This window comes from Schistocerca americana, chromosome 5, assembly GCF_021461395.2.
Source record: "Schistocerca americana isolate TAMUIC-IGC-003095 chromosome 5, iqSchAmer2.1, whole genome shotgun sequence".
Taxonomy (NCBI): domain Eukaryota; kingdom Metazoa; phylum Arthropoda; class Insecta; order Orthoptera; family Acrididae; genus Schistocerca; species Schistocerca americana.
The window spans coordinates 375,468,039-375,494,192 of record NC_060123.1 but is presented as its reverse complement, the minus strand read 5'-3'; the positions used below and the strand labels follow the sequence as shown (position 1 = coordinate 375,494,192).

General features: G+C 40.4%; 1 protein-coding gene across 1 annotated transcript in view; it reads left to right on the top strand.

Annotated features, from left to right (window-relative positions):
* Window positions 1–17,120: 17,120 nt before the first annotated feature.
* LOC124616395 overlaps window positions 17,121–26,154 on the top strand; it is a 219,108-nt gene continuing 210,074 nt past the window's right edge. Inside the window, exon 1 of the mRNA XM_047144700.1 lies at window positions 17,121–18,320. Within this exon, the coding sequence (XP_047000656.1) occupies window positions 17,121–18,320 (1,200 nt within the window). The remainder of the gene's footprint in view (window positions 18,321–26,154) is intronic.

Sequence of the window (26,154 nt, the reverse complement as noted above, 5' to 3'; positions counted from 1 at the left end):
ATTAGACCATTTGTCTGTGGGTGATAGGTAAGTGTCATCTTGTGGATGGTGATCCTATGTGAAATCACCTCTGATACAATTCTTAATTGGAAATTTTTTCCACAGTCAGAGACCATCATAAAAGGTGCTCCATGTATCAAAATGATGTCCTCTACAAGGAATCTTGCAATTTCTGGAGCTTTGGCAGTTGACACAGCTATGATCACAGTGTAGTGGGTAAGGTAGCCAGTGCAGACTATCATCCATTGATACCTCTTTGTTGACTTCAGGAACCTGTGAAGAAGTTGATGCCATTTCAGTGGATTGACACAGGTGCTGGTATTGTCATTCCATACAGTGGCTCACATAGTATTGTAACGATGCTATATTCTCGGATGTTACTTAAATTAAGCTAACTTGGCCCAGAGTTCATTTGATGAATGAAAACAACAGTTTCAAACTTCACAAAATTTATTGACCACTGAGCTGCATACTCGTCACGTTAACAAAACACTGATTGACATCACTGATCTCTTTGACTTCCAAATCTGACTGACTGGCACCATCACTGCTTTGCTTTATATAGAATTTTAACAATAAATTACAAAATAGTCCATTACTATGTTACAATTAAAATTTTCAAAATGTAAAGAAACTGATGTTACAGCTGAATAAGGTAAAAAATACAATATTAATTGATGAAATTTTTATAGTGGCAATGGCCTTGCCGCAGTGTATACACCGGTTCCCGTGAGATCACCGAAGTTAAGGGCTGTTAGGCGTGGCTGGCACTTAGATGGGTGACCATCCAGCCGCCATGCACTGTTGCCATTTTTCGGGGTGCACTCAGCCTCGTGATGCTAATTGAGGAGCTACTCGACTGAATAGTAGCGGCTCCAGTCAAAGAAAACCATCTTAACGACCGGGAGAGCGGTGTGCTGACCACACGCACCTCCTATCCCCATCCTCAACTGAGGATGACACAGCGGTCAGATGGTCCCGATGGGCCACTTGTGGCCTGAAGACGGAGTGCACAATTTTTATAGTATCATCACTAGTTTTAAATATAAAAGTCAATCTGAACTTTAATTGCAATAATGTCTCTTGTATTATTTTAGTTATGTAATTAATTACAGTTTGGGTTTGGTTACTAACATTCAGTGACAATACAAATCTTGTCCTTTATCCGACTACATACAAGAAAGTTACCAATAACATCTCAAATTCTGCAAATCAGAATATTGTGTGATGTAAACAATTGGAGAGTTAATTAGAAATTTAATTACAAAGGATATTAATTACAGAGGACATAAAAGTACATAACAAATGAAAATACATTGCTTGGTAATAACTTTTAAGCTGTTTCTCAAGATAAAGATGTTTTCTGTGTTTACTCATTATTCAATTCTAATTATTGTAATTAGAGGCACCAGGCACTTATGCCAATGTTATTTCCATGGCCTTTTTCCATTTGTTACTAAATATCTGTTACTTCAACTTCTCAACTAGGTTTTTGATATGTCACCTGTACATAATTTTGTTAATGACAACAATCCCCTGACAATCATGATATACGTTTTTCCAGAACATTCTGTTTGCTTTCACAATCATATCAAGTATTTTAGCAAATTGGACAGAATGATATACATAAAGACACACATACAAGTCCCTAGGAAGCACTAAATTGTCCAATAATTATCCGGATGCATATTTAAAAAAAAGGTGGTATCGGACATTTCATTAGAGTTTTGGGGAAGGCTGTTCATTACAGTGTCTAATGGATTGGAAAAGAACTGGCCAGTGATACTTGTGTCTGATTCTGTCTAAAGCCTTCGGGAATTCTAGCTGATCAGGTGTTGGAGTGTCATGCGCATACTTCAGGATAGCTGGTTATAGATGAGCAGGAATGATGAAAACCACTTCTGCCCCATAAAATCGTAGTTCCTCTTATACAATGTTCCTTTTATTAATTGAAAGTTTCTCTTGTTACTCTTTCTTCAAGGCTGCTATTTTTTTGATCAGTTCTGGATCTTGCTCTGTTCAGCAACAATGTCATTTAATGCAACGATGACTGAGACTTCATCCATGCTGATGTATTCTACGAAAGCAGTTGGCATTCTTGTGTTTGAGTCCATTTTTCCTTACCACTGTAACATACTCCTGAAACAACAGTGCCCATCTCCTCAGTCAGTCTGATGGGCTCTTTAGGCTAGTCAGCCAGCATAGAGAATGGTGGTCCATCAATGGTGAATGGTTAGCTAGATAAATAAGGCTGAAATTTGTTGATGGCACAGCCAACTGCAAGGCATTCATTGTCGGGCTTGGAGCATAAGCTATCACCTTTTGAGCACCTTTCAGAGGACAAGGAAAGGTCTGTCTTGCACCTCATTCCACGAAAATTTGGTGTCTCCCTGCAACAGCTCTTGCAAGGAATATACCTTGATAGGGAAGTCCTTTATGGATTGTATGAGCACATTCCAAGGAGTTGGAAAATCTGTGACTGCTCATATTCTCTCTGGATCAGGACAGAGTCAATTCCCCCAAGATATTTATTTCTTCGCTGATGGAGAGTCACATTTTCGGGATTCAGGCGGAGGTGTGCAGTCTGAAAAGACTTCAACGTTGTTGTTATGCAGCTTGAATATTCTTGAAATGTCTTTGAAAAAATGACAATGTCATCCAGATAGCAAGATAGTACATCTAAGGTGTTAAAAGATGGCTGGAGGGTTACATAGCCCAACCATATAACTTTGAACACCTACAGGCTATCAGCAGTCTTTTTCTGGTCAGCCTCATCTATCTTGAATTGTTTGTAGCCTGCCTGCATGCTCAAAGTTGAGAAATGCTTTGCCCCTTTCAAGCAGTCCAAGGCATCATCAATGCATGGCAGTGGGTGGATATCTTTCATCATGATTTTGTTCAGCCATTATTAGTTTTTACAGAGACCAGGGCGAGGACCAAGGACTTAATAAAGGCTCATTGATGTTATCTTTCAACATCTGTATTTACTACTGGGTTACCACTTGTTCAGCCAGTGACATTCTATACAAGTACTAGCCAATTGTGGATGATCCTAAGTGTTGATATGATGTTTTGCCATGGACTGATTGTGTGTTTCACGTGCTCCAGATCTGAAAGCATCTGAAAATTGGCACAGAATGGCTAACACTCATCAGTGTTGTTCCTCAGGCAGGCCAGATTCTGTTGACAGTTCCTCCACATCATTGTCTGTAGTGATAATGGAGCACAACACTTTGTTGAGGGTACCATGGGAGTGATAAGTCAATAGTCGACAGGACACTGAAACACTCATCTTTGTGAATGAGGTTCTTTGGGAAAACGACCGTGTTTCGTTTCCCGCGTTAATGTATATTTACTTTGTGTTCGTGTGGTATAGTAAAAGTGATTATTTCCAGTATGAAATACACGCAAGCATTTTCTTTTATGTAGTGTAATTACCCCTACATAAGTGGTGAGCCTGTAACTACAGTGGTGTGGCAGTAGACAAGTATCTCTACACATTTTCCACGCCTTCTCATATCGACATGTTGCCTGCACAGAACCCCTTCCGCAACATCAATGGTGTCATCCAGGATATTGAGAATGAGCTTGACATGATGCAGCAAACCCCTCAGTTCACAGTGCCACGGATTCTTACGTTTTATACCGAGTTCATCCATGACGTTATGTTTCCAACCGCGCCACGTGTACCGGCGGTTCCCACACCGCCACCTCAGGATATTGCCACACACAACCAGCCCACAGGACACGCTGATATCAAACCAGATTTGGTCACGTTTTCATCACTCAGGTTGGTGCAGCTCCCAAGAGTTTCAAACTTTTCGTTTGCCAGCTCTTGCGGCCCACAAGCATCGCGATTACAAATTCAGCCCCCGCCTTTCGTTCCTGAATGTCCGAAAATTTGGTTTGCTACTATGGAGAATATTCTCGTGCAGCATCAAATAGTTGATGATTTTGAATAGTTTTTGCTAGTGATATGCAACCTGGACAAATGTGCTTCATCAGTGGTATCATATATAATTATGCAACCACCACCAGAACAAGCTTACGCCACCTTCAACACAGCGTTAATTTCGCGTTGCACAAAACCTGTGGATCAGCGGATAACACAGCTCCTGTACCACGAGAAACGTGGTGACAGGTTGCCTTCAGATTTTTATTGGCATTTACGTGCTATGGTGGCCCCTTCCGTGTTCTCAGACACATTACTTGTGCATATCTGCCAGCAGCAGTTACCTTCACAGGTGCGCTCAACCTTAATTGCGTACGAGGACCGGCCACTAGGTGAGTTGCTGCAAGTGGCCGATAAAGTGGACTCCCTGCTCAACTTGCAGGCCACCATGGCTGCCACTGCAACCACCTCGGCTAATGACTCCTACCGAGTGCTGCCAGAGCCGATTGATGCGGCGCCTCCAGCTTGTGCCACAATAACCGCACGAGGAGCACCGGGTACGACCAAAAATTTCTGATCTCTCCCCGCTGCCATCAATCAACTGAGCATGCAGCTGCAGTGGTTAGAGTGACGTTTTGTTTTGGTGGCTGACACACACGCACATATTCACCAGCCGATGCACCTGCCGTGTCATAAACAACAGCACCAGTTATTGCTGGTTCCACCAGCGTTTCGGCACGCAAACTACGAAGTGTAAGGCGCCGTGCTCACACCCAAATGCGTCCCACCGCCTGCTTTAGGCGCAGCCAACCATAACGACAAGTAAATGCACCTAAACTCACAGACACGTGGGAGGAGGACACCCCCGTTTCAGCGCGAGCCTATGTTATGCGGATCGACTTCTCCCACCGCTGTCGGGTATGCAGCTTCACAAAGACTGTTTGTTCCTGATCACTCTACAGGATGGATGTTTTTGGTTGACACCAGCTCAGATGTCAGCACTCTGCCTGTAAATTTCTTTCCTTCAGGCAAGTGTGCTGAAGAGACTATTTTGAAAGCAGTCAACGATTCAGTCATCCACACATATGGACAGAAAACACTGGCAGTGGACACTTGGCCACCAGAAAAATGCAACTGGACCTTTGTTGTGGCTGATATTGACCAACCTATACTAGGTGCTGATTTCCTGGATAAACATGTATTGTCCATGGATTTACACGAGTCACACCTCGTACATTCTGCCACTGGATAGGTTATCCCGGGAATACAAGGATATCTGACCTGTCATGCATGCCCAAGGATAGACAACCTCACTGCACCCACCTGGGAGGACACCATAGCGACGAAGGAGTCTGACCTGCAAATGGCCCAAATGAGATCAAAACAGTTGATGGCAGAACAACAGGCTCCTGTTGTTTCAACCGCAAAGGCAACACCAAAGCCGCAACACAGAACAAGAAAGAACAAGGGAAAGCATGAGATGGTGCACCACATGCTTACAACTCCAGGCCCGCCAGTTTCCCCATGTGTTCGCAGGCGTGCACCTGATAACTTGCGGGAAACCAAGACTGTTTGCAATGAGATGCTACAAGATGTAATTATACGGCTATCTGACAGTCTATGGTCCTCTCCTCTGCACCTTGCCTGTAAAAAGAATGGGTCATGGTGCTCGTGTGGCGATTATCGAGCTTTGAATGCCCAAACTGGTCCGGACAGATACCCTGTGCCAAATATACAGGATTTCACCCATTCACTGGCTGGGGCGATCATATTCAGTGTTTTAGAACGCTGTAAGGCTCATAATCAGATCCCAATGGCAGAGCAGGACATACCAAAGACTGCAGTAACAACCCCATTCGGGCTGTTTGAATTTTTGGTGATGCCATTTGGGATGAAAAATGCTGCTCAAACATGGCAACGGTTTCTGGACAGCATGCTAAAAGGGCTACCATATTAGTTTGCTTGTCTAGACGATATTCTGGTGTTTTCTGAGAACATTTCTGACCATCAGAAACAAACGAGGTGCGAAGCAGGCTCAGTGCTCATGGAATAACACTTAACAAGGACAAGTGCATGTTTGGGGAACCCGTGGTGACCTTCCTGGGTTATAAAGTGTCAGCTCAGGGCATTTTCCTACGGCCAGAGAAGCTGGAGTTGTTGCATACCCTACCACAGCCTAAAAACTACCACGGTCTCTGACGATTCCTAGGAATGATAAATTTCTATCGTCGCCACCTCCCCGGAACAGCAGCTATCCAGATGTCACTGAACAATGCCTGGGCTGGACACAACAAAATTGGCAAGCACCCACTCCCATGGACACCAGAGATGGACTCTGCTTTCAAGGCATAGCTAAACAGCATGCGCGGTGCAGTGGGGCTTGCGCATACCGCAGCAGGAGCTCAGCTAGCCCTAGTAGTGGATGAAAGCCAAGTTGCAATAGGTGCAACTCTTCACCAGAGAGTGAAGGGTCATTGGCAGCCACTAAGTTATTTCTCACAAAAGCTACAGATGGGACAAACTCATTGGAGTTCATACGACAGGAAATTCCTCACAATGTATGAAAGTGTCAGGCCCTTCCACCCTTTCATTGAGGGCAGGCCGTTCACCATATGCACTGACCATAAACCTCTCATGGCAGCTTTCTTCAAAATCAGCGATTCATGTTTCCCCCGCCAGGTCTGCCATATCGAGTTTATATGCCAGTTTTCGACAGATGTGCATCACATCCATGGGGCCTGACAACATTGTGGCAGACTATTTCTCACACATTAACGGGTTAAGTGCAATGTTGGATTATTCTGAATTGGCAAGGGCTCAGGCTTCAGACACACAGCTGCAGTCCTTTTTGCTGGACTCATCCACTGGCCTACACTTACAACTTGTGGATGCCGCCTACAGCACATTTGGATTATTCTGAATTGGCAAGGTCTCAGGCTTTAGACACACAGCTGCAGTCATTGTTGCTGGACTCATCCACTGGCTTACGCTTACAACTTGTGGACGCCCCCTACAGCACATTTAAGGTGTGGTGTGACACCTCTATGGTTAGACCACACCCCTTCATCACTCCCCAGTTCCGATGAAAGGTATTCGACGGTATTCACAACCTGGCACACCCAGGACCCAATGCCTCAGTGAAGTTAGTGATGGACCATTTTGTGTGGCCTCCAATCAAGAAAGATACATGGGAGTGGGCCCACAGCTGCTATCAGTGTCGATGTAGCAAAGTGGGACGCCATGTTGACACTCCAGTAGGACAAATCCCCACTCCAACAGCACATTTTGGGCATGTACACATGGACTTGATCGGACCTCTCCCTCCTTTGGAAAGTTACAGGTATTTGTTTACAGCAGTGGATTGGTGCACACGATGGGGAGAGGCTACACCAGTCGAGGAAATTTCTGCATAGACTACTGCGTGGGCATTCTTAGAAACTTGGGTAGCTCATTTTGGGTGTCCATTCTTCAGCTCATTTTGGGTGTCCATTCTTCATTACCACCGACCAAGGACACCAATTCGAGTTGACACTGTTACAACAACTGTCAAAGCTCTACAGCTTCCAATGAAACCAGACAGCTAGCTACCTCCCGGCCAGCAATGGTTTGGTGGAAATGTGCCACCAAACTTTAAAGGCTGCCCTGATGTGCCACGAGGACTCATGGACTCAAGCATTGCCATTAGTTTTGCTGGGATTATGGACTGCATTAAAAACAGACATCAGTTGTTCCTTGGCAGAGCTGGTATATGAAAACCACTACGTGTTCCAGCAGAATTCCTTGCACTGGTTCCTCTGCCAGATGAGACACAACTACCCCACCTCTTTCAATAAATGCAGACAACAGGCAGAGATGCTACATGTAGCCCCGATGTCTCAGCATGGTATGCACCTAGTGTTCATACACAAGTTCCTCGATACTTGTTCTCACATCTTGCTCCACACAGACCTGGTACCTCGTTCTTTACAGCCACTGTACACCGGATGATATCAAGTGCTAGGATGGGTCACACACACAATGGATATCCTCCTCCAGGAAAAACCGGCCAAGGTTTCCATTGAGCAGGAAAACCTGCTTGGACAGTGATAGCACCAACTGCAATCTCACAGACAAATTCAGACACACTTTGCAACGGATCCACACCCTTCACAGAGCCAGACAGCTGTGACTCATCGGAGCTCCACACCATGGGACTTAATGCATCAGCAGAATCATCAAGCAGCGCCAACACCCGCACTATCGGCATTCGGGCAGGCCAGGAGGTGAAGTTTAAGTACCCCACCATACCTGGTGCTTCGCACTTCAGGGAGTGACAAGTCGATAGTCGACAGGACACTGAAACACAGTCGTTGCGAATGAGGTTATTTGGAAAAAGACATTATTCTGTTTCCCGCATTAACATATGTTTGTATTGTGTTTGTATGGTATAATAAAAGTGATTATTTCCAGTTAAAATCCATATTAGCGTTTTCTGTCATGTAATTACCCCTGTAATGGCACTATGATGCTGTTTGTGGACAGGTTCAGGTGTCCCTATGCACATACCTTTAAAGATGAGTGGCTTTTCATGACAACTACTGATCTGAAGTTCTTGTTGACCATCTGGGGCAATGCTTATGATCATCACTGGCATGTAGATTTCTTTTGTTAGCCTGAGTAGCTTTTTCTAATTTGGAAAAAGCTTCACAGTTTAACTGGTCATCTAGGTTGATGGCTGGAACTTGCCTAATTGATGATGGTCGATTATTGTCTTTAACAGCAAACAGCTGCCTAGAGCATTCTTTGTTATGTATGCTTGCTGGAACAACTCTGTAAATTTAGGGCTCTGATCTACCACAGTCTGTGACTGCCTGTGATGCCTGCAAGAAACTCCATCCGAGAATAACATTATGACTATATTTTGTTAAAACATGAAAATTCGAAGGGCTGTGCTTGGTCATTGATAATTATTCTTGCAACACATGAGCCTGTTGGTGGGACCTACTGCCTCATTTGTGACTTTCAGCCCAAACACTTTTATATCATGAAATATAATCATCTTTAGATGGCGATGATAAGCATTCGACATTACAGAAAAGGAAGCTCCCGAATTGACTAGTGCCCGGACAAGTTGGTCGTCGATGATGGCACCACTGAGATTTCCTGTCATCTTGGTAACTCTTGTTCATGGATAGTTTTCATCTTTGGTGGACTTAACCTTTGTAGATGATACCTTCACTTACTTTTCATGTACTTGGCAAATGGGTAAGTGGCTGGTACTATTGCAAGGCAGTGAAGAATCCCTCAACATGTTGGCAAGTGACCTTGCCCAGGGAGCAGCGATGGGCTTCATTCCAAAGGTTGACTATAATAATTTGCAGTTGATTGGTGTGAATAGAGCATGACGTGGCAGGATAGTAGTTACCAAACACTTGTCTTGTTTTTCTGCAGTACAGAGTGTGTCTGGTGTCCACAGTGTAAACATACTCTCATGTTGTCCTCCATCCTCCAAATTTCTGTTCTTCTGTTGGGCATTATACTTAGTGGAACAGTTGGTTGTACCTGCATTGGCTAGATGCTGGGTTTGTAGCTTGACAGTTACAGTACAAGTTTGAGTTGGCCGAGTCCATTCTGCATGGCATGCTTGACTGGTGACAGACCATCGATACACCTCTTTGTCATTATTCTCTGTTACCTCATGATGTACAGGGTTGACATTCATGGCTGCTGTCTCTTGCTTATTCTTGCAGTTCAGGCTGCCATAAAATGTTGTATCTCATCTCTTACTGTCTGGCTTATGAGATAGGCAATGTTGTGGTGACCGTCCTCAATGACCTTAGGTAAAACATTGGGGAGTCTGTCATATACCTTTGATCTGACACTTTTCTTGGTACATGAATTGCTCTGTTGTTTTGTCACCATTTACTGGAAGAGCTAATAGCATGTATCCTATGACACCTTTCAGCAATTATGAGATTTAATTCACTTCTGTCATATTGGGGTGCACACTGCAGCATAGGACAAAAACATTCTCTATGTAAAATTGTAATTTTACATGACACTGGATCCTATTACTCAAACATTCTTCTGCTAAATGGATTTGCTGCTGATTGTCACCAGATGTTTTCTTTAGTTTGGCCTGGAATTTGTCCCAGCTATTTAGCTTCTCTTCATTGTTCTTAAACCACTGCCACATTTATCAAACACATCATGTCATCTCACTTGTTGTATTTAGCAACTCGGTCAAAAACAAACAAACATTGTCTGAACAGGGCATGAAGGTCCAACGGTACTGACTGGCCACCGTGTCATCCTCAGCTCTTGGGCTTCAACGGATGCAGATATGGAAGGGCATTTGATCAGCACACCGCTCTCCCAGCAGTTACCGTTTTTGTGACTAGTGCTGCTACCTCTCAATCAAGTAGCTCCTCAATTGGCCTCACAAGGGTTGAGTGCACTCTGCTCACCAACAGCAGTTGGTAGACCCGGATGGTGACTTATCCAAGTGCTACCCAAAGCCACTGGCTGAATCGGCCAGCATCTTCAGAAAACACTGATGGATGGCTGATGTGCAGCTGACTTACTGCTGTGTTGGCGTCCATTGGTCTCCTGAACGACCTTAGGGATGTAGTACTGCTTAATTTCCAGTTCCTGTCCGTGAAGCTAATGGCTTTTACATTGCCTAATTGGCGCCATAGTGGTGTAGATGTTCTGAAGTACCCAACATCTTCACCAGATAATGCCACATGATAATCAAAATCAAATCCAAATCTGAAAGTGAGGTTGTCAGTGAAGTACAACACTTAACATCAAAAGCATGTTTGTTATTGACACCAGTGCACAGACAGAACAGAATTGAACTTCTGGACAGAGAGTGCTGCTAGAACTTCTGGACAGAGAGTGCTGTTATTTTTATAGACATTGAATATTCCAGAATATGCAAATGTTACAAAAATAAGAAATTTCAAGAACCTCCCAGAAATGATAAATACTTAGCAACAGAGAAAAGAATGAAATGATGTAATGACCATATGGCATTGCTGGCCGGAAGTTCGGCCACTGAGTACGAGTCTTATTTCAGTTGACGCCACATTGGATGACCCACAAGCCGGTGATGAGAATGAGATGGTGATGAGGACAACACAATACCCAGTCCATGAGCGGAGAAAATCTCCAACCCGGCCGGGAATCGTACCCGGGCCCACTGCATGGGAGGCAGGCACGTTACCATGCAGCTAAACAGGCAGACTTAGCATCAGATATTTGCTGATGTTTGAATTTGACCCAGCAACCTGCAGCATGGCAGCCAGCAGCACTAACTGCTGCAGTACAGTACAGCTTACAGCAATAGGTCAGTGATACATCTTTCATTAGGAGAGTATGAAGTTCAGAATTGAAGGAGAAGTCATGCAAGAAGATTCCATGTCGTGAAAACAGTTTGCAACAGCCTTATTACATCTTTACCTACTTATATATTCTGCAAACCACTGTACTGTCAGTTCAGCATGCTAAAATTATTGATTTTTTTCTGTTTCATTCATGTATTTATTGAGAGAAAAATTACTGTTTATGTGCCTTTGTATGTCCTTTAATGTCTCTTATCTTATGCTTATGACTGCTGCATGAGATGTATGATGGTGGCAAGATGAGGACTAAACAGTCTTCTATGGATCTACATCTACATCTTCATGTACATGGATACTCTGGCAGAGGGTTCATAAACCACCTTCATAATAATTCTCTATTATTCCAATCTTCTACAGCACGCGGAAAAAACGAAAACCTATATCTTTCCATGCAAGCTCTAATTTGTCTTACTTTATTATGATGATCATTTCTCCCTATGTAGGCCGGTGTCAAAAACATATTTTTGCATTGGGAGGAGGAAGCTGGAGATTGAAATTTCTTGAGAAGATTCTGCCACAATGAAAAACATGTCTGTTTTAATGATGTCCACCCAAATCCTGTATCATGTCTGTGACACTCTCTCCCCTGTTTCACGATAATACAGAATGTGCTTCCCTTCTTTGAACTGTATCGAAGTACTCCGTCAATCCTATCTGGCAAGTATCCCACACCATTCTAACAGAGGACAGACAGTCATAGTGTAGGCAGTCTCTTTAGTAGATCTGTTACACTTTCTAGGTGTCATGCCAATAAAGCACAGTCCCTGGTGAGCCTTCCCCACAACATTTTCTATGTGTTCCTTCCAGTTTAAGTTGTTTGTAAATGTAATTCCTAGGTATTTAGTTGAATTTAAGGCCTTTAGATTTTGCTGATTTATTGTGTAACCAATGTTTAACAGATTCCTTTTAGCACTGGTGTGGATGATCTCATACTTCTTGTTCTTTAGGGTCAATTGCCAATTTTTGCAACATACAGATATCTTTTCTAAATTGTTTTGCAATTTGTTTTTATCATCTGATAACTTTACTAGTCAATAAACAACAGTGTCATCTGCAAACAACCTAAGACGGCTGCTCAGATTGTGTCCTAAATTGTTCATGTAGATAAGGAACAGCAAAGGGCGTATAGCACTACCGTGGGGAATGCCAGAAATCACTTCTGTTTTGCTCAATGACTTTCCATGAATTACTATGAACTGTGACCTCTGTGACAGTAAATCACGAATCCAGTCACACGACTGAGATGATATTCCAGAAGCAGGCAATTTCACTACAAACCACATCGGAGGTACAGTCTACATGATTGTTAAGTATGGATTTATTGTATCAGCATACTCTGAAAGGAACCTAAGAGGTATATAGTCTGGACTGGAAGACTTGCTTCTGTTAAGTGATTTAAGTTGCTTCACTACTTCGAGGTTATCTACTTTTATGTTACCTATGCTGGCATCGAGTTCTGGAATACTTACTTCGTCTTCTTTGGTGAAGGAATTTCAGAAGGCTGTGTTTAATGTTTCAAGACAAAGTTTAGTTGCGGAAACTATTATATGCATCTCACATTGAAGTCCACCTTAAATTTTGAGCTTCTGTAAAAGATCACCAATCTTTGAGATTTTGCGTGTGTTTAAATGTGACATGTTTCTTACATTGTTTCTGCAACAGTATTCTGACCCATTTTGTATACCAAGGAGAATCAGCTCAGTCATTTGTTAATTTATTTGGTATAAATCTCTTAATTGCTGCCAACACTATTTCTTTGAATTTGAGCCCTATCTGGTCTACACTTACGTTGTTAATTTGGAAAGAGTGGACATTGTCTCTCAGCAAGACATCAAGTGAATTTTTATTTGCTTTTTTTAATAAGTATATTTTTCGTTTATTTTTGGAACATTTGGGGGTTGCAGTATTCAGTCTCACTATGACAACCCTGTGTTCATGAATCCCTGTATCCATTTTAATACTTGTTATTAGCTCAGGATTATTTGTTGTCAATAGTTCAAATGTGTTTCCACACTGTTTACTATTCATGTGGGCTCGTGATCTAACAGCTCAAAATAATTTTTACAGAATGTGTTAAGCACAATTTCAGGTGATACTTTATGTATACCTGTGGATTGAAACATGTATTTTTGCCGTAAGCATGTATTTTTGCCAACATATTGAGGGTAAATTAAAGTTACCACCAACTATAATTGTATGAGTTGGGTACATGTTTGAAGTCAAACTCAAGTTTTATTTGAACCTTTCAGAAATTGTATCATCTTAATTGGGAGGTCAATAAAAGGATCCAATTATTATTATATTCCAGCTGCAAAGAATGACATGTGCCCATACTAACTCACAGGAACTATCTACTTCAATTTTGCCACAACATAAACTACTTCTAACAGCAACAAATAGCCACCACCATCTGTGTTTATCATATCCTTTCGGAACACCGTTAGGTTCTTCGAAAAATTTTCAGGTGAACTTTCTCTGGCTTTAGCTAGCTTTCAGTGCCTATAACAATACGAGCATCAGTGCTTTCTATTAGCACTCAGAGCTCTGGCACTTTACCAATAAGGCTACGACAATTTACAGCTGTCATACTGATGGTTCCTGTGTCTACGTTTTTCCTGTGTTTCGCCTGCATCCTTTGAGATTGAAGCCCTTTTTGCGTTTTTCTGAGTTAAACCGCCCAGTCCATGCCACACAGCCCCTCCTACCCAAGTAGCTGCCTCCTGTGCATAGTGAGCTCCTGATCTATTCACTGGAACGCAAAACCAAAAGACTCTATGGCGCAAGTCAAAGAATCTGCAGTCTATGTGGTCATAGAACTGTCTGAGCCTCTGATTCTGATCCTCCACTCGGCTCTGTAACAGAGGTCTGCAATCGGTCCTGTCAGCTGTGCTGCAGATGGTGAGCTCTGCATTCATCTCGCAAGAAAGACTGGCAGCCTTTACCACTTCTGTCAGCCGCTTGAAACCAGAGGGAATCTTTTATGATCCAAAGGGACACACATAATTCGTTCTGACATGAGCAACCACCTACAGTTGGCTGCACCCTGTGCTCTTCGTGGCATATGGAAGGACCCGTTCCACATCTAGAATGACTCCACCAAATATGCACACGGAGTGCGCATTGGCTTTCTTCCGCTTCTTGGCAGCCATGTCCCTAAGGGGCCCCATAACACGGCTAACATTGGAGTTCTCAACTATCAATAATCCCACCCTCACTGATTGCCTTGATATTGCAGGCTGAGAGGTTTCCTCTGAAACAAGACAGGTGACTGCATCTGGCTGAGTGAAAGTGCCAGCCACAGACAGCACCTGGAACCTGGGGAGGCCTTGTGTGCGGCTCCCTGGGAAGTCGTTCACTGCCTGCCGCGCCCCGAGGTGACCTCCCAGTCAACCATGGGTGAGGCGTCAACCTCAGTGTGAACAGTACAGGGCTAGTCACCAGTGAGGACCGATCTTAGTACTCGGATGTGGTGGACATCGTTGGATCCTCACAGCTGGCACACAACAATGATGCCCATCCGATGCTGCTTGAAGCTGTGTAACCAAATCCATCACAGCCTGGAGCTGAGAGCGAAGTGCCACCAACTCGGCTCACATCTGCACAAAACAATCACAGTCCCTATCCATACTAAGGATCGTGGAAATCTACATTGCTCAGACAAACTGACTATCAACCCATGCTGCGGAACTCTACTGTAGAACTTGACAAAATCTCAAGAACTGTGTCTCATGCAAAGTTTCAAAAATTGAATTACCGAAGCACTTGGGTGAGACTTAATAATTTGCTTCTGATTTGGAACTTGTAATATGTCACAAGATCGGTTTACTTTCCAATGCAAATGGAAACACATGAACTATGTCTATTAGATATTAAATTAACAATATTATGAAAAGAAAAGTTGCTACTAACCATATAGCACAGATGCAGATTTGCAGATGGGCACAACGAAAAGACTCTCACAAGTAAAACTTTCAGCCATCAACATTGTCAACAATAGATGACACACCCGCACACACACACACACACACACACACACACACACACACACACACACACACACACACACACACACATGCAAATGCAACTCGCGCATGCGATTGCAGTCTCAGGCAACTGTAACCACACTTCAGTTGCCAAAGACTGCAGTCATGTGTGCAAGTTGCATTTGGGGGAGGGGGGGGGGCACACTATGCATATTAGAATCTGCTATCCTGTGCATAGAAATGTTTGATTCACATTTCTGGAATTTCGTCGGCATGTCAAACCATCCTGAAGGTAACGACGTAGATGAAGGATAAACCACAATGCTTTTAACTGGAAGGTTATCCATGTTGTTGTTAGGCGGCATGCACTTTCCATGTTGTGGCTGTTGTTTTGCTGCCATGCTAGGCGGTGGTCATGTTGTACTGGTTAAGGTTAGGTGGCTGCCGGCGTGGCTGGGCGTAAATAATTGTTCGGTTTTAATCAAATTTGAAGTAGGTACACTTGTCCACTTGTGGTTGCAAGCATAGTTAATGGGGTCCGTTACACATGCACCAAAAGACACTGGTAAATCAATTGTGGTGGAAACAATGTGAGCTGGCACACAAAGTTCGTAAATGATGCCAACAAGCACAAGAAAACTCGCAATGAGACAATGACGGTGTTGGGGTCACCACTGTGGTTATCATGTAGGATCAGTTGAAGATAACACACAGTAAGTATTGAATATGCATTTATTAATGACTGATACATAACAAACATGGCAGTAGTACAAGTTAAGCATGGAGAGAGAAGTCTAGAACAAAGCAGGCCAAAGAAGCAAAAGTCACAAAGATAGGGCACTCTGCGCCAGATACACCACAAGCTAAATGGTAGCAGGAAACATTAAAGAGTCCAACAATAACTGAGTAGTATTTATATAAATACTTGTGTGAATACAGAAAAGCCATCATTATTCATATTTTTCAGTTAGGCGGTCAGTACGACAGACTGTCAATCCTAAGGGCCTGGGTTCGATTCCTGACTGGGTCGGAGATTTTCTCCGCTCAGGGACTGGGTGTTGTGCTATCCTAATCATGATCATTTCATCCCCATTGACGCGCAAGTCACCAAAGTGGCATCAAATTGAAAGACTTGCACCAGGTGAGCGGTCTACCCGACGGGATGCCCTCGTCACACGCCATTATTTATTATTTATAGTTAGATGGTAATAGGAAGCATGACACAAGATGCATGCATGTTTTAATGCATAAAAGCGGATATTATTCCTATTTAAAACTGTGTAATGAATGAAGAAATGACCAGGAAGATTTATTGTAGTAAGAAGAACTGTACTACACAGCTCTTATTGGTTTGCCATCATGTCCATAGTTAATGAAAATGATGAACAGGATATCACTAGATGATTGTATATTTATGCAATCAATTTTGAACCCTTTCTCCAATTTTATAATGAATTACAGATTCAGGCCATTATTAGATCACTGCTTCTATTTAGTGGTAAAATTCTTAAACCATGTGAAGTACAACAGATACGGAGCAAGAATATGCAAAAACTAGTACTGCTGCTAAAGTAAGATCAAATATAATGAAGGCATTGTATTATTAAAATAAATTTTGAAGTTATATGTAACCTTACGTGTGTATGTGTGTGTGTATGTGTGTGTGTGATGCAAATGCCATCCCACAATCTGTAGATATTTACTGGATGAATAAATAAATAAATATAAAAAGAATGATGACATTGTGTTTTATTTTGTGTGAATTTTTATTGTATTGGTAAAAAAATACATTTCTATATGTTTTGTGATTTGTTTAAGGATTACGATAACATTTACATGAAATATTTACTTTCAGGCAAGATGTCCGGCAGAGGTGGACAAGATGATAAAAGCATCACACAGTTTGTGGATTTGAAGACTGTTTTTGATAAGCTCTTACTCCATGCAGATAGTAATAGAAAAGTGCATGTACTTCATTCTAGAAGTATTTTCCATCCAGATTCTCTTTCAAATTATCCAGACATAAAATGCAGACATATGATGCAGTTTTATGAGCAACAAAGTTTGTTATTTGATGCTGAAAATGATGAATGTGCAAACAAAGAGAGCACAATTGGGAAACATACCATGGAAAATGTTAGTGAAACAGACCTTGAAATCACAACTGGAGATATTAGCTTTGAAAGAATTTCAGAACTGGAAAATAGCTACACAGAAGAAAAAGTATCGGATGTTTTGAAAGTTCTTACTGCAGCAGCTACAGAAATTAACACAAAACTTAAAATTATAGAGTGGTTGGTTGAAATATGTTCAACTGGTAAAATGCCTATAAATTTAATCATTACCAATGATTTGTTGCATTACTCACAGAAGTTGCTTTATGCTTACTCCAATATGCTATTGAACAATAAGAAAGTAGTTAAAAACATAGAAACTGCTGAGCTGACATTGATGGTGCCACTTCTGATGCTTCTTAAGTTTTCACAGAATATGACAGTTGAAAATATTCGTTCAGCATATATTTATAGGTCTTATGTTATGTTGGAACTTATGCAGGCAGTCACTCATTGCTTTCATAGTGCTGCTGAAATGGGCAGTGGAATACATAACTATACCAGTGGAAAAATAGTTATCAGTGCAGCTAATAAGATGGCCCATAAAGACACAGTAAATGCATTTGGAAATTGTTATGGGTTCTTCATACAAAGTAAAAAATTTCACATAACTGGATACAAAGTAATTTTGTTTGATACTTTGAATAACTCGTGCAGTTCAAGAGATGTTAGTGAACATTTATTAAGAGTGAAGATGGATGTCATGTCCTCTGTTAAAGCAAATAGTGGCTGCAGTTTTAGTTATGAAGATGCAGAATGGATTACTTTAGTAGTGGCAAGGTTGCTTCCACTTAATTACTTGCTGGGCTACACAGAACTGATGTGGAAGGAGCATCTCTTGCATATGAGTGGACAGATACACATTTTTCTTACAGAAAGTCACCAGCATGAAAGCATGCAGCAAAAGATGTGTGAAGAAGGTGATGTGGTTGGCTTCAGAAGTGTGGTGAGTAATATTGAATTATGCATGCAGAAACATTATATTTCAGGAAAAACAGTTAATTTGTTTTTGTTTTATACCTATTTTTAACTGGAGTTTCAGTAGCTCTTCGTTTACATGATAGGTGACACATGTGCTGACAGAATTTCAATTCAACATTTTTGTCAACACGCAACAGTAGTGGGGTTATATGTGTAATATTAATGTGTATTTTTAAAAATACAATAATACACACATTTTAGAACCATTAAGTTATTTATGTAAAACCATATAATACAAAAATAACATAGTCTGTAATACATTAAAAATGTGCGATTAAGCTATTCAGGGGATACTTCGCAATGTAGAAGTGGGTGTGACACAGCTTACCACCAAGGCTGCACAATGCCGATGTCTGAACTTGTGAATGAAATAACAAATTACATTTTGTGGCACTTCCAACCAGAGATAAATATTGATATTTAAAGGTGTGTGTGTGTGTGTGTGTGTGTGTGTGTGTGTGTGTGTGTGTGAATGCGCACGTGTGCCATTTGCTTGACAACTAGGGTATTTGGAAATTCCCTTTACAAATTTCTAGGGAGTTCATTCATTATATTTTGAATAGGAACCATGTCCAGAAAAGTACTATTTCCATTCTAAGACAGTTTCAATTCAGATATTTAACTCATCCACTTCTGCTTGAGGAATTGAATTAGGCATGATGCAGTTTAATTGTTTGTCAACAATTCAAAAGTAAAAGTAATGAAACACCCATTTATCACTTACGCATATTTCTCTGTGTTAATGCTTAACATTATGTGTTTACATTATTCCAAAACAAAAAAAGAACCCAGCACACTGTACATCCAGAACATTACAACGCAGCTCGATGTGGTGGCCACCAATGTTATTACAAACATTACACATATGAAGCATGTTCTGGTTCACACCTTTCACCATATCGTCTGCTGAGATGTCTCTGAGCTACACCTGAGAAGTGAAGTGGAGCACCAGCATGCTGAAACCACATTTCCTGATAGACACTCAGGGGCAGTTCATGCTGACCTTTGTATTGCATACCAGGACAAGCAACTCCGAGACTCCTCTTTCTATCGGCAGACATGGATGCATTATATATCTGAATTGAATTGAAACTGTCTTAGAAATAAAATGGTACTTTTCCAGACATGGGTTCCTATTCTGCTGCTGGTGCCATTGTCTTCAGTGCATAGACTGTTTTGATGCAGCTTTCAGTGCTAGTCCATCCTGTGCAGATCTCTTTCGCTGTACATAACTAATTCAACATAATATACAATTAAACTGCTTGGTGTACTCAAGCTATGTTCGCACTTTGTTTTTAACCAACCCCAACTCCCCACTGTCCCCACCACACCTCCATCCATTATCAAATTAACTATTCTTTGGCACCTCTGGATGCATCATGTCAACAAATTACTTCTTTTATTCAAACTGTACCATAAATTTCTTTTTTCCCCAATTGAGTTTAATAGATTTTCATTAGTTATTCAATGCACCCAACTTATTCTCAACATTGTGTTTCGTAGTGCTAGATTTCAAAAGGTAGTTTGCTGTCTTGTATATGGTTTATCAGTCATGTTTCATTTCCATATAAGCTACAATCCTTACAGATAGTTTCAGAAAAGGATTCCTAAGACTAAAATTTATATTCCTTGTAAACATATCTGTCGCTTGCATGAAAATTTTTCTTGTTGTTGCCAGACTGCATTTTATGTCCTCTTTACTACAATTATCATCAGTAATTTTGCTACTGCTTTTGGCATCTCATTTTTTAATCCAATTCCCTCGACAACATCTGCTTTAATTCAACTGCACTGCATTACCTAAATTCACTTTTGTTGGTGTTAATTTTATAACCTCTTTTCAAGGCTCTAACATTTCTGTTCATCTTAAAGTGATTTACTTTTTATTTCATACAGGGTGACAATTATTGAACTACATGAGAAAAAATGTAAATTAGTTACAAACTGCAGCATGCACACACTTTATTCAACATGTAAATGTCACCACAGATATTCTGAATTGGCTTATGATATGTTCGATATGCCTGCCATCATTAGTGATGATGTGGCACAGACAAATAGTGAAATTCTGCGTGACCCGCTGAAGTGTCAGAACATTGATGCTGTCGATGACTTCCTGAATGGCTGTTTTCAGCTCAGCAATGGTTTTGGGGCTGTTTCTGTATACCTTGTCTTTTTTCATATGTTCAGATCCAGAGAATATAGTAGCCAATTGAGGCCTCTGGGTACACCATAGCCAGATTGTGGTCCCCAAAGTGCTCCTCCAGAACATCAAATGCTCTCTCCTGCTTCAATAGGTTCAAGCTCCATCTTGCATGAACCACATCTTGTCGAAATCAGCGTCACTTTGGATAAGGGGGATAAAATCATTTTCTAAAACCTCATGTACTGTTTGGTAGTCACCGTGCCATCAAGGAATATCACACCGATTATTCTGTGACTAGACATTGCATAGCACACAGTCACCCACTGAGGGTAAAGAGACTTCTTGGTCGCAAAATGCGAATTCTCAGTCCCCAAAAAGTGCTAATTTTTCTTATTGATGAACCTATCCAAATGAAAGTGGGTTTCGTCGCTAAACCGAACTGTATTCACCTTAAAGTCCTGTTCGTCAATTCTGTGGACAATAGTGTTGGGGAAACTCAACCGTTGTTCCATGGCTGTGAGGTTTAATGGCTGATGGGTTTGAATTTTGTATGGGAAGAGATGCAGGTCTTCAACAATAATTTGTCGCAGCATCTCCCAGTTGATTCCCACCTGTTGTGCAGCTCATCTGATCGGTTTGAAACACAGCATGTATCGTCTCAATGTTTTCAGGTGTTTTCACCCTTTTTTGACAACTGACGTTGCCAACACTGTCATCCCGAACACTACATGTTCTCTCAAACTTGTGAATCGAATTCTTGATTTTTAGCACATTTGGATCGGTTGTCTTCAGCTTGAACTCAGTCACAAACTTCCTTTGAGCTGCAGCTGGGCTGTTATTATTAGCATAGTAGGACTTCGTAAGCGCTATATGCTCAGGCATGCAGTACAGTGACATTTTCATGTGCAAGTGACCAACAACAACAAGGTGTGTATGCATGGGCATACTAATCCCCATCATACCCCAGGCCTACTGTGCAGTTTGAATGTCCTAACACAAACCGTTCAGAAGATATGATGATTTCATTTAATATAGTTCAATAATTATTACCCTGTATTTCTCCTTGGTTTTGCTTTACTGCTTGATCTGTGTAAAGAGTGGGTAAAATGGGGATTGTCTGTGACACTGTCTCACTTCCTTATTGACTATGCTCCCTTTTTACTCCTTTGACTCTTTATAATTGAAATCTGGTTTCTCTGCAAATCATAGAAAAACTTTTGATTCCTGTATTTTATCCTGACATCTTCGGAGTTTGGAGAGTGTACTCAACATTGTTAGACGCTTTTTCTAGATTTATAGATGTGGATTTGCCTTTCTTCAATCTATTTTGTAAGATGAGTCTTAGGGTCATTTTTGCCTCACATGTTCCTACAGTTCTCTGGAGCTAAAATTCGTCTTCTCTCAGTTCAATTTCTACCATTCATTCCATTCTTCTGAAGATAATGCAGGTTAGTACTTTGCAGCTATGACTTACTAAACTGACTGGTACTAATGCAGTTGTCTTTTTTTTTGGAATTGGGATTATTACATTTTTCTTAAAGACTGAGAATATTTTGTCCATTTCATGTATCTGGAGTATTAGTGGAACTGTTTTGTAATGATTGGTTCTTCTAAGGATCTCAGTAATTATGAAGAAATATTATCTAGTCCAGGTGTCTTCTTTTGACTTACGTTTTCTTCTTGCAGTAATTTATCCCCCATCTCATCTTCATCCAATCCCTCTTCCCTTTCCATAATTCTGTATTCAAGTTTCTATCCTTTATATAGGCTTTCTATATATTCCTTCCACGTTGCATCCTCCCTTTATTGCTTATTTCTGGCTTGCCATCTGAACTGTCGATGTTCATGCAGCTGCTTCTCTCCTCGCCAAAGGTTTCTTTCATTTCCCTCCAAGCAGCATCTATATTTCAAGTAATCATACACTTTCCTATAGCTTTGAATTTTTCCTGTAGTCCTTCCTAGCACCTAGTGCCTTGTCTTTGTACCAAGTTGTTGTTCTGCTCTCTTCACTACTTCATTTCTCAATGTGATCAATTCATCTTATGTTGTATTTATTTAATTTATTTCATTATTTTGTCTCTCAAAATTTCCATTCATCTTCTGCTGTGTTTTTTTTTCTTTTTTTTTCCCCATCTGTTTCAATTAGTCATGACCAATGCTTGCTTTAAATCATGGCAACCTCTTATCATTTCAACATACCCAGGTCTCATCTCCTTAATTGCTATATTTCCACAATTGCCTCAGCTTTAATCTGCATTTCACAACTAAAAAAAATTTGCTTGAAATCTACATCTACTCCTAAAAATGTTTTGCATTTTAAAATCTGGATTCTTACTCTCTGTTTTACCATTATATAATCTGTATGTTACAACAGCTCTTTGATTTTTCTGAATTTGGGCTAAGAGTAAATTTAAAAGAAAAGTCTTACCTGTAAAAAGAAAAAAACCATCTTGATCACTCTCAATTTCTTGCGTAAGATTGCTGAAAACAGTTGTCTGTTCTGGATTCAATTGCAGAATGTATTCATTGAGTGGCTGTTGCAATGAAATAGTGCCCTAACTCATTTCTTGTAGGAAATCACTACTAACTTCCTCAGTTCTAATTGTTGTATTCAAACCGAAGTCAGATAAATATTTCCCAGTTTTCATCATTACATAATTTTCCACCTACATGAGGGCTTCATTGCAGATAAAAATCATTGTTTGTAGCGGCAGGGGCTTTAAATCTTTGCAACATATGTTCTGCCATGTCATTTTTTTATTTACCCCACATTTGTTGGACACTTGAAAGCCAACAGGTTGCTATTAATATTGCAAAAAGCTCTGCACTTTGGCTGCTGATCTGCATTGTACGGCCTCCTTCAGAGTTCATCCCAATGATTATTATTTTGTAATAACCCTTTTGCCTCACATGCCTCCCTGAATGTTAACAATTACTGACCATCGTGTTTTTTAAGATCTTTGAAAGAGGTTGGTCCTTGTACATCATTCCCAAGCAAAAGCATTCATGTTGCTTACATGCACCACAAAGAGTCTACCTGTGTAAAACGTCTGAATTTAACACCAAGCCAGTTGGGAACAGGGATTCCTTGAACTGAAACACTTTCATTCTTTTCTTGTTGTAGTTTTAGGTGTAACATCTTTGCACCTCAGTAAATAGGAAAGTTTTTGTGAAATTCTCTCTTTCACGAAGACTAAAAAAAAAAAAAAAAAAAAAAAAAAAAAAAAAAAAAAAAAAAAAAAAAATGCAGTCAATATTGATTTTAGCAGGCTTAATATTTGCTGAAGAAACATCTTTTCATGAAAATACACCCATTCACTGTTCTCTAAATTAACACTGAGATGTGTCACAAATGGATGTTGTAATGGATCTGGGAGATGTGTTATTTCCTACCGGATTTGTCGATACCAAATTGTAAATGTTTTCTTACATTTTTTTTGTCAGAATTTTTTTATTATAATTTGCCTTATTATATGTTAATTTACTTATATTTTTGTGAGTGAAAGCATATTGATTACTATTAGTAAATGTGTCGAAGAATAGCAAAGAGACTGATTACAAGTGGAAGCTTGTGTGTTGTGTAAAATGTCTTTGACACTGGAGTCGTCTTTGACTATAGTCAGTCGGCAGTTAACTCTTGGTGTGTGTTGACGGTAGAAGAATGTGCAGGTCGCCGTCATAAATAATTTTGAATTATGTTACTTTTTTTTAAATATAAACTTTAAGAAGAAACTACATTCGAAGAAATGGTATTTGAAGCACCAAAAATGAGGCAAACACATCGAACCAAGTCATTTCTGCAGCCGACAAAGATGCATTGTGGAATCATACTTCCACTAGACAACTGAAGCCAAGACCAATATCGCCTTGTAAATCATCCAACGGAAAAGGTACTGTCACGAAATATGCCAAATTTAAGTAAATAAAAAATAGTGAGCACATTTCAACTTTGTGTCTCAGTCGGGAGACCATATTTCAATGTCTTTCATGTTGCAGAAAACCTAAAATGCACCCTACAGTTCCATTGCCACTTCATAACGGCCAGACTAATGTGTGAAATTCATCTGTGAGATTTGTGAGATATTTGTTTCTGAAATTGAAAATAGCTTGATCACTGCCTTTGTTAATGTATTTACAGATATATTTTGTAGCATGAATTGAACTGTTAGCATCCAAGTTGGACCACCCACCTCTTACTGACATTAACATAACTGCTGTTTGAAAGCTTTAGTATTGCCATCCGGTCTTCATCTTGCGGTGGTCTTTGTTGGTCCAAGGGATATCCGATTTTGTTGTATATGGTCTCTTTGTGATTCCTACATGTGAACTTTTTTGTGCATTGTCAGTCTTTCAAGCAAGGAGATGGAGGACTGTTAGAGCCACACAGAATATGGATCATATTCTTTTACAATAATGCCATGCAGTATCTTTCCATGGCAGAATTTCTGCACTGATGATGATAACAGTTTCATAAGGGCTCAATTTCTCTTATAACCAAGGAAAATATGTATATATGGTAAGCTCCTCTTTTGCCATTTAATGGAATATTTTAAAACATTGCATTTCTCTGTAATATTTTTCTCTTATGGTTGACAATACCTTCTGTACTTTTAATCAAAAATCTCTAGCAACTATATTATGTATATCAGTAGCAGCCTGCTCTGGTAATAGTTCATTGACTGTTTCTTTCCATGCTGCTGGGTTACAAGTGAGGATTATAAATCCATCAGGACAAGAATATGTGCGCACATAGGCGAAAGTATCTTGAGTATACTTATGCAGTTAGCACGGACTATTCACAAACAAAGAGAGTAGAATTACCATCTTGCCCATTTTATTAGGATATAAATTTGCCATAGTATCTTTAAGATGAATATAATCTTGTGCTCTCAACATAGCTTGATTTAATGATATGTATCACAGTTGTTCATTTTCTACCTTCATATATATACTGTCATAAAACTGATAGGCCTGTCTCTTGCATTGCGATATATCAAAATCATTTTCTCATGTCATCATATTACACATTTCTGTTTGGCTAGGAGAAGTTGATTACAGGGCTTAATTGTGGTATTTGAAAATATAACTTCTTTGTGCCTTGCTAAAAATTAGTAGATACTGCAGTGCATCATAATATTTATGGGTATCAGACACTTTGGTTCATCTGTCATGATGGACATACGACTTGTGAAGTGTTTGCCTGTACCCAAGGCTGCTACTTCATTTATCAACAATGTGTTATATCATTTCTTGTGTTCCTTACTTGGTGTTCTGTGTGGGTGAACCACTGATTTGTAATCATCTCGTGGCATTTTCTCTAAAGCAGTTATAAAAGTGGTATTTGGTGGTTATGTTCATGCGAAATTCTCTGAATATTGAAAAACAATTTTCCATGCCTTGGATGTTATTACACCTAGAGTCTGTTTCACTGATTTCATCCACCTGTATGAACTTAAGCTACAGATTATTGGTGGAAGCAAATAGCCAATTCTGTGGCAGATTTGACCTTGAATCATAAAAGTAGGTGGAAACCTGGTATTTTAATTTCTATATCAACATTACTGTATCCACATGGGCTGTACTGCTGTGCACAACAGATGCGTATTATGAATGGTTACATTGTAGCTTCACACAGTCTCCATAGTGTTGTGCA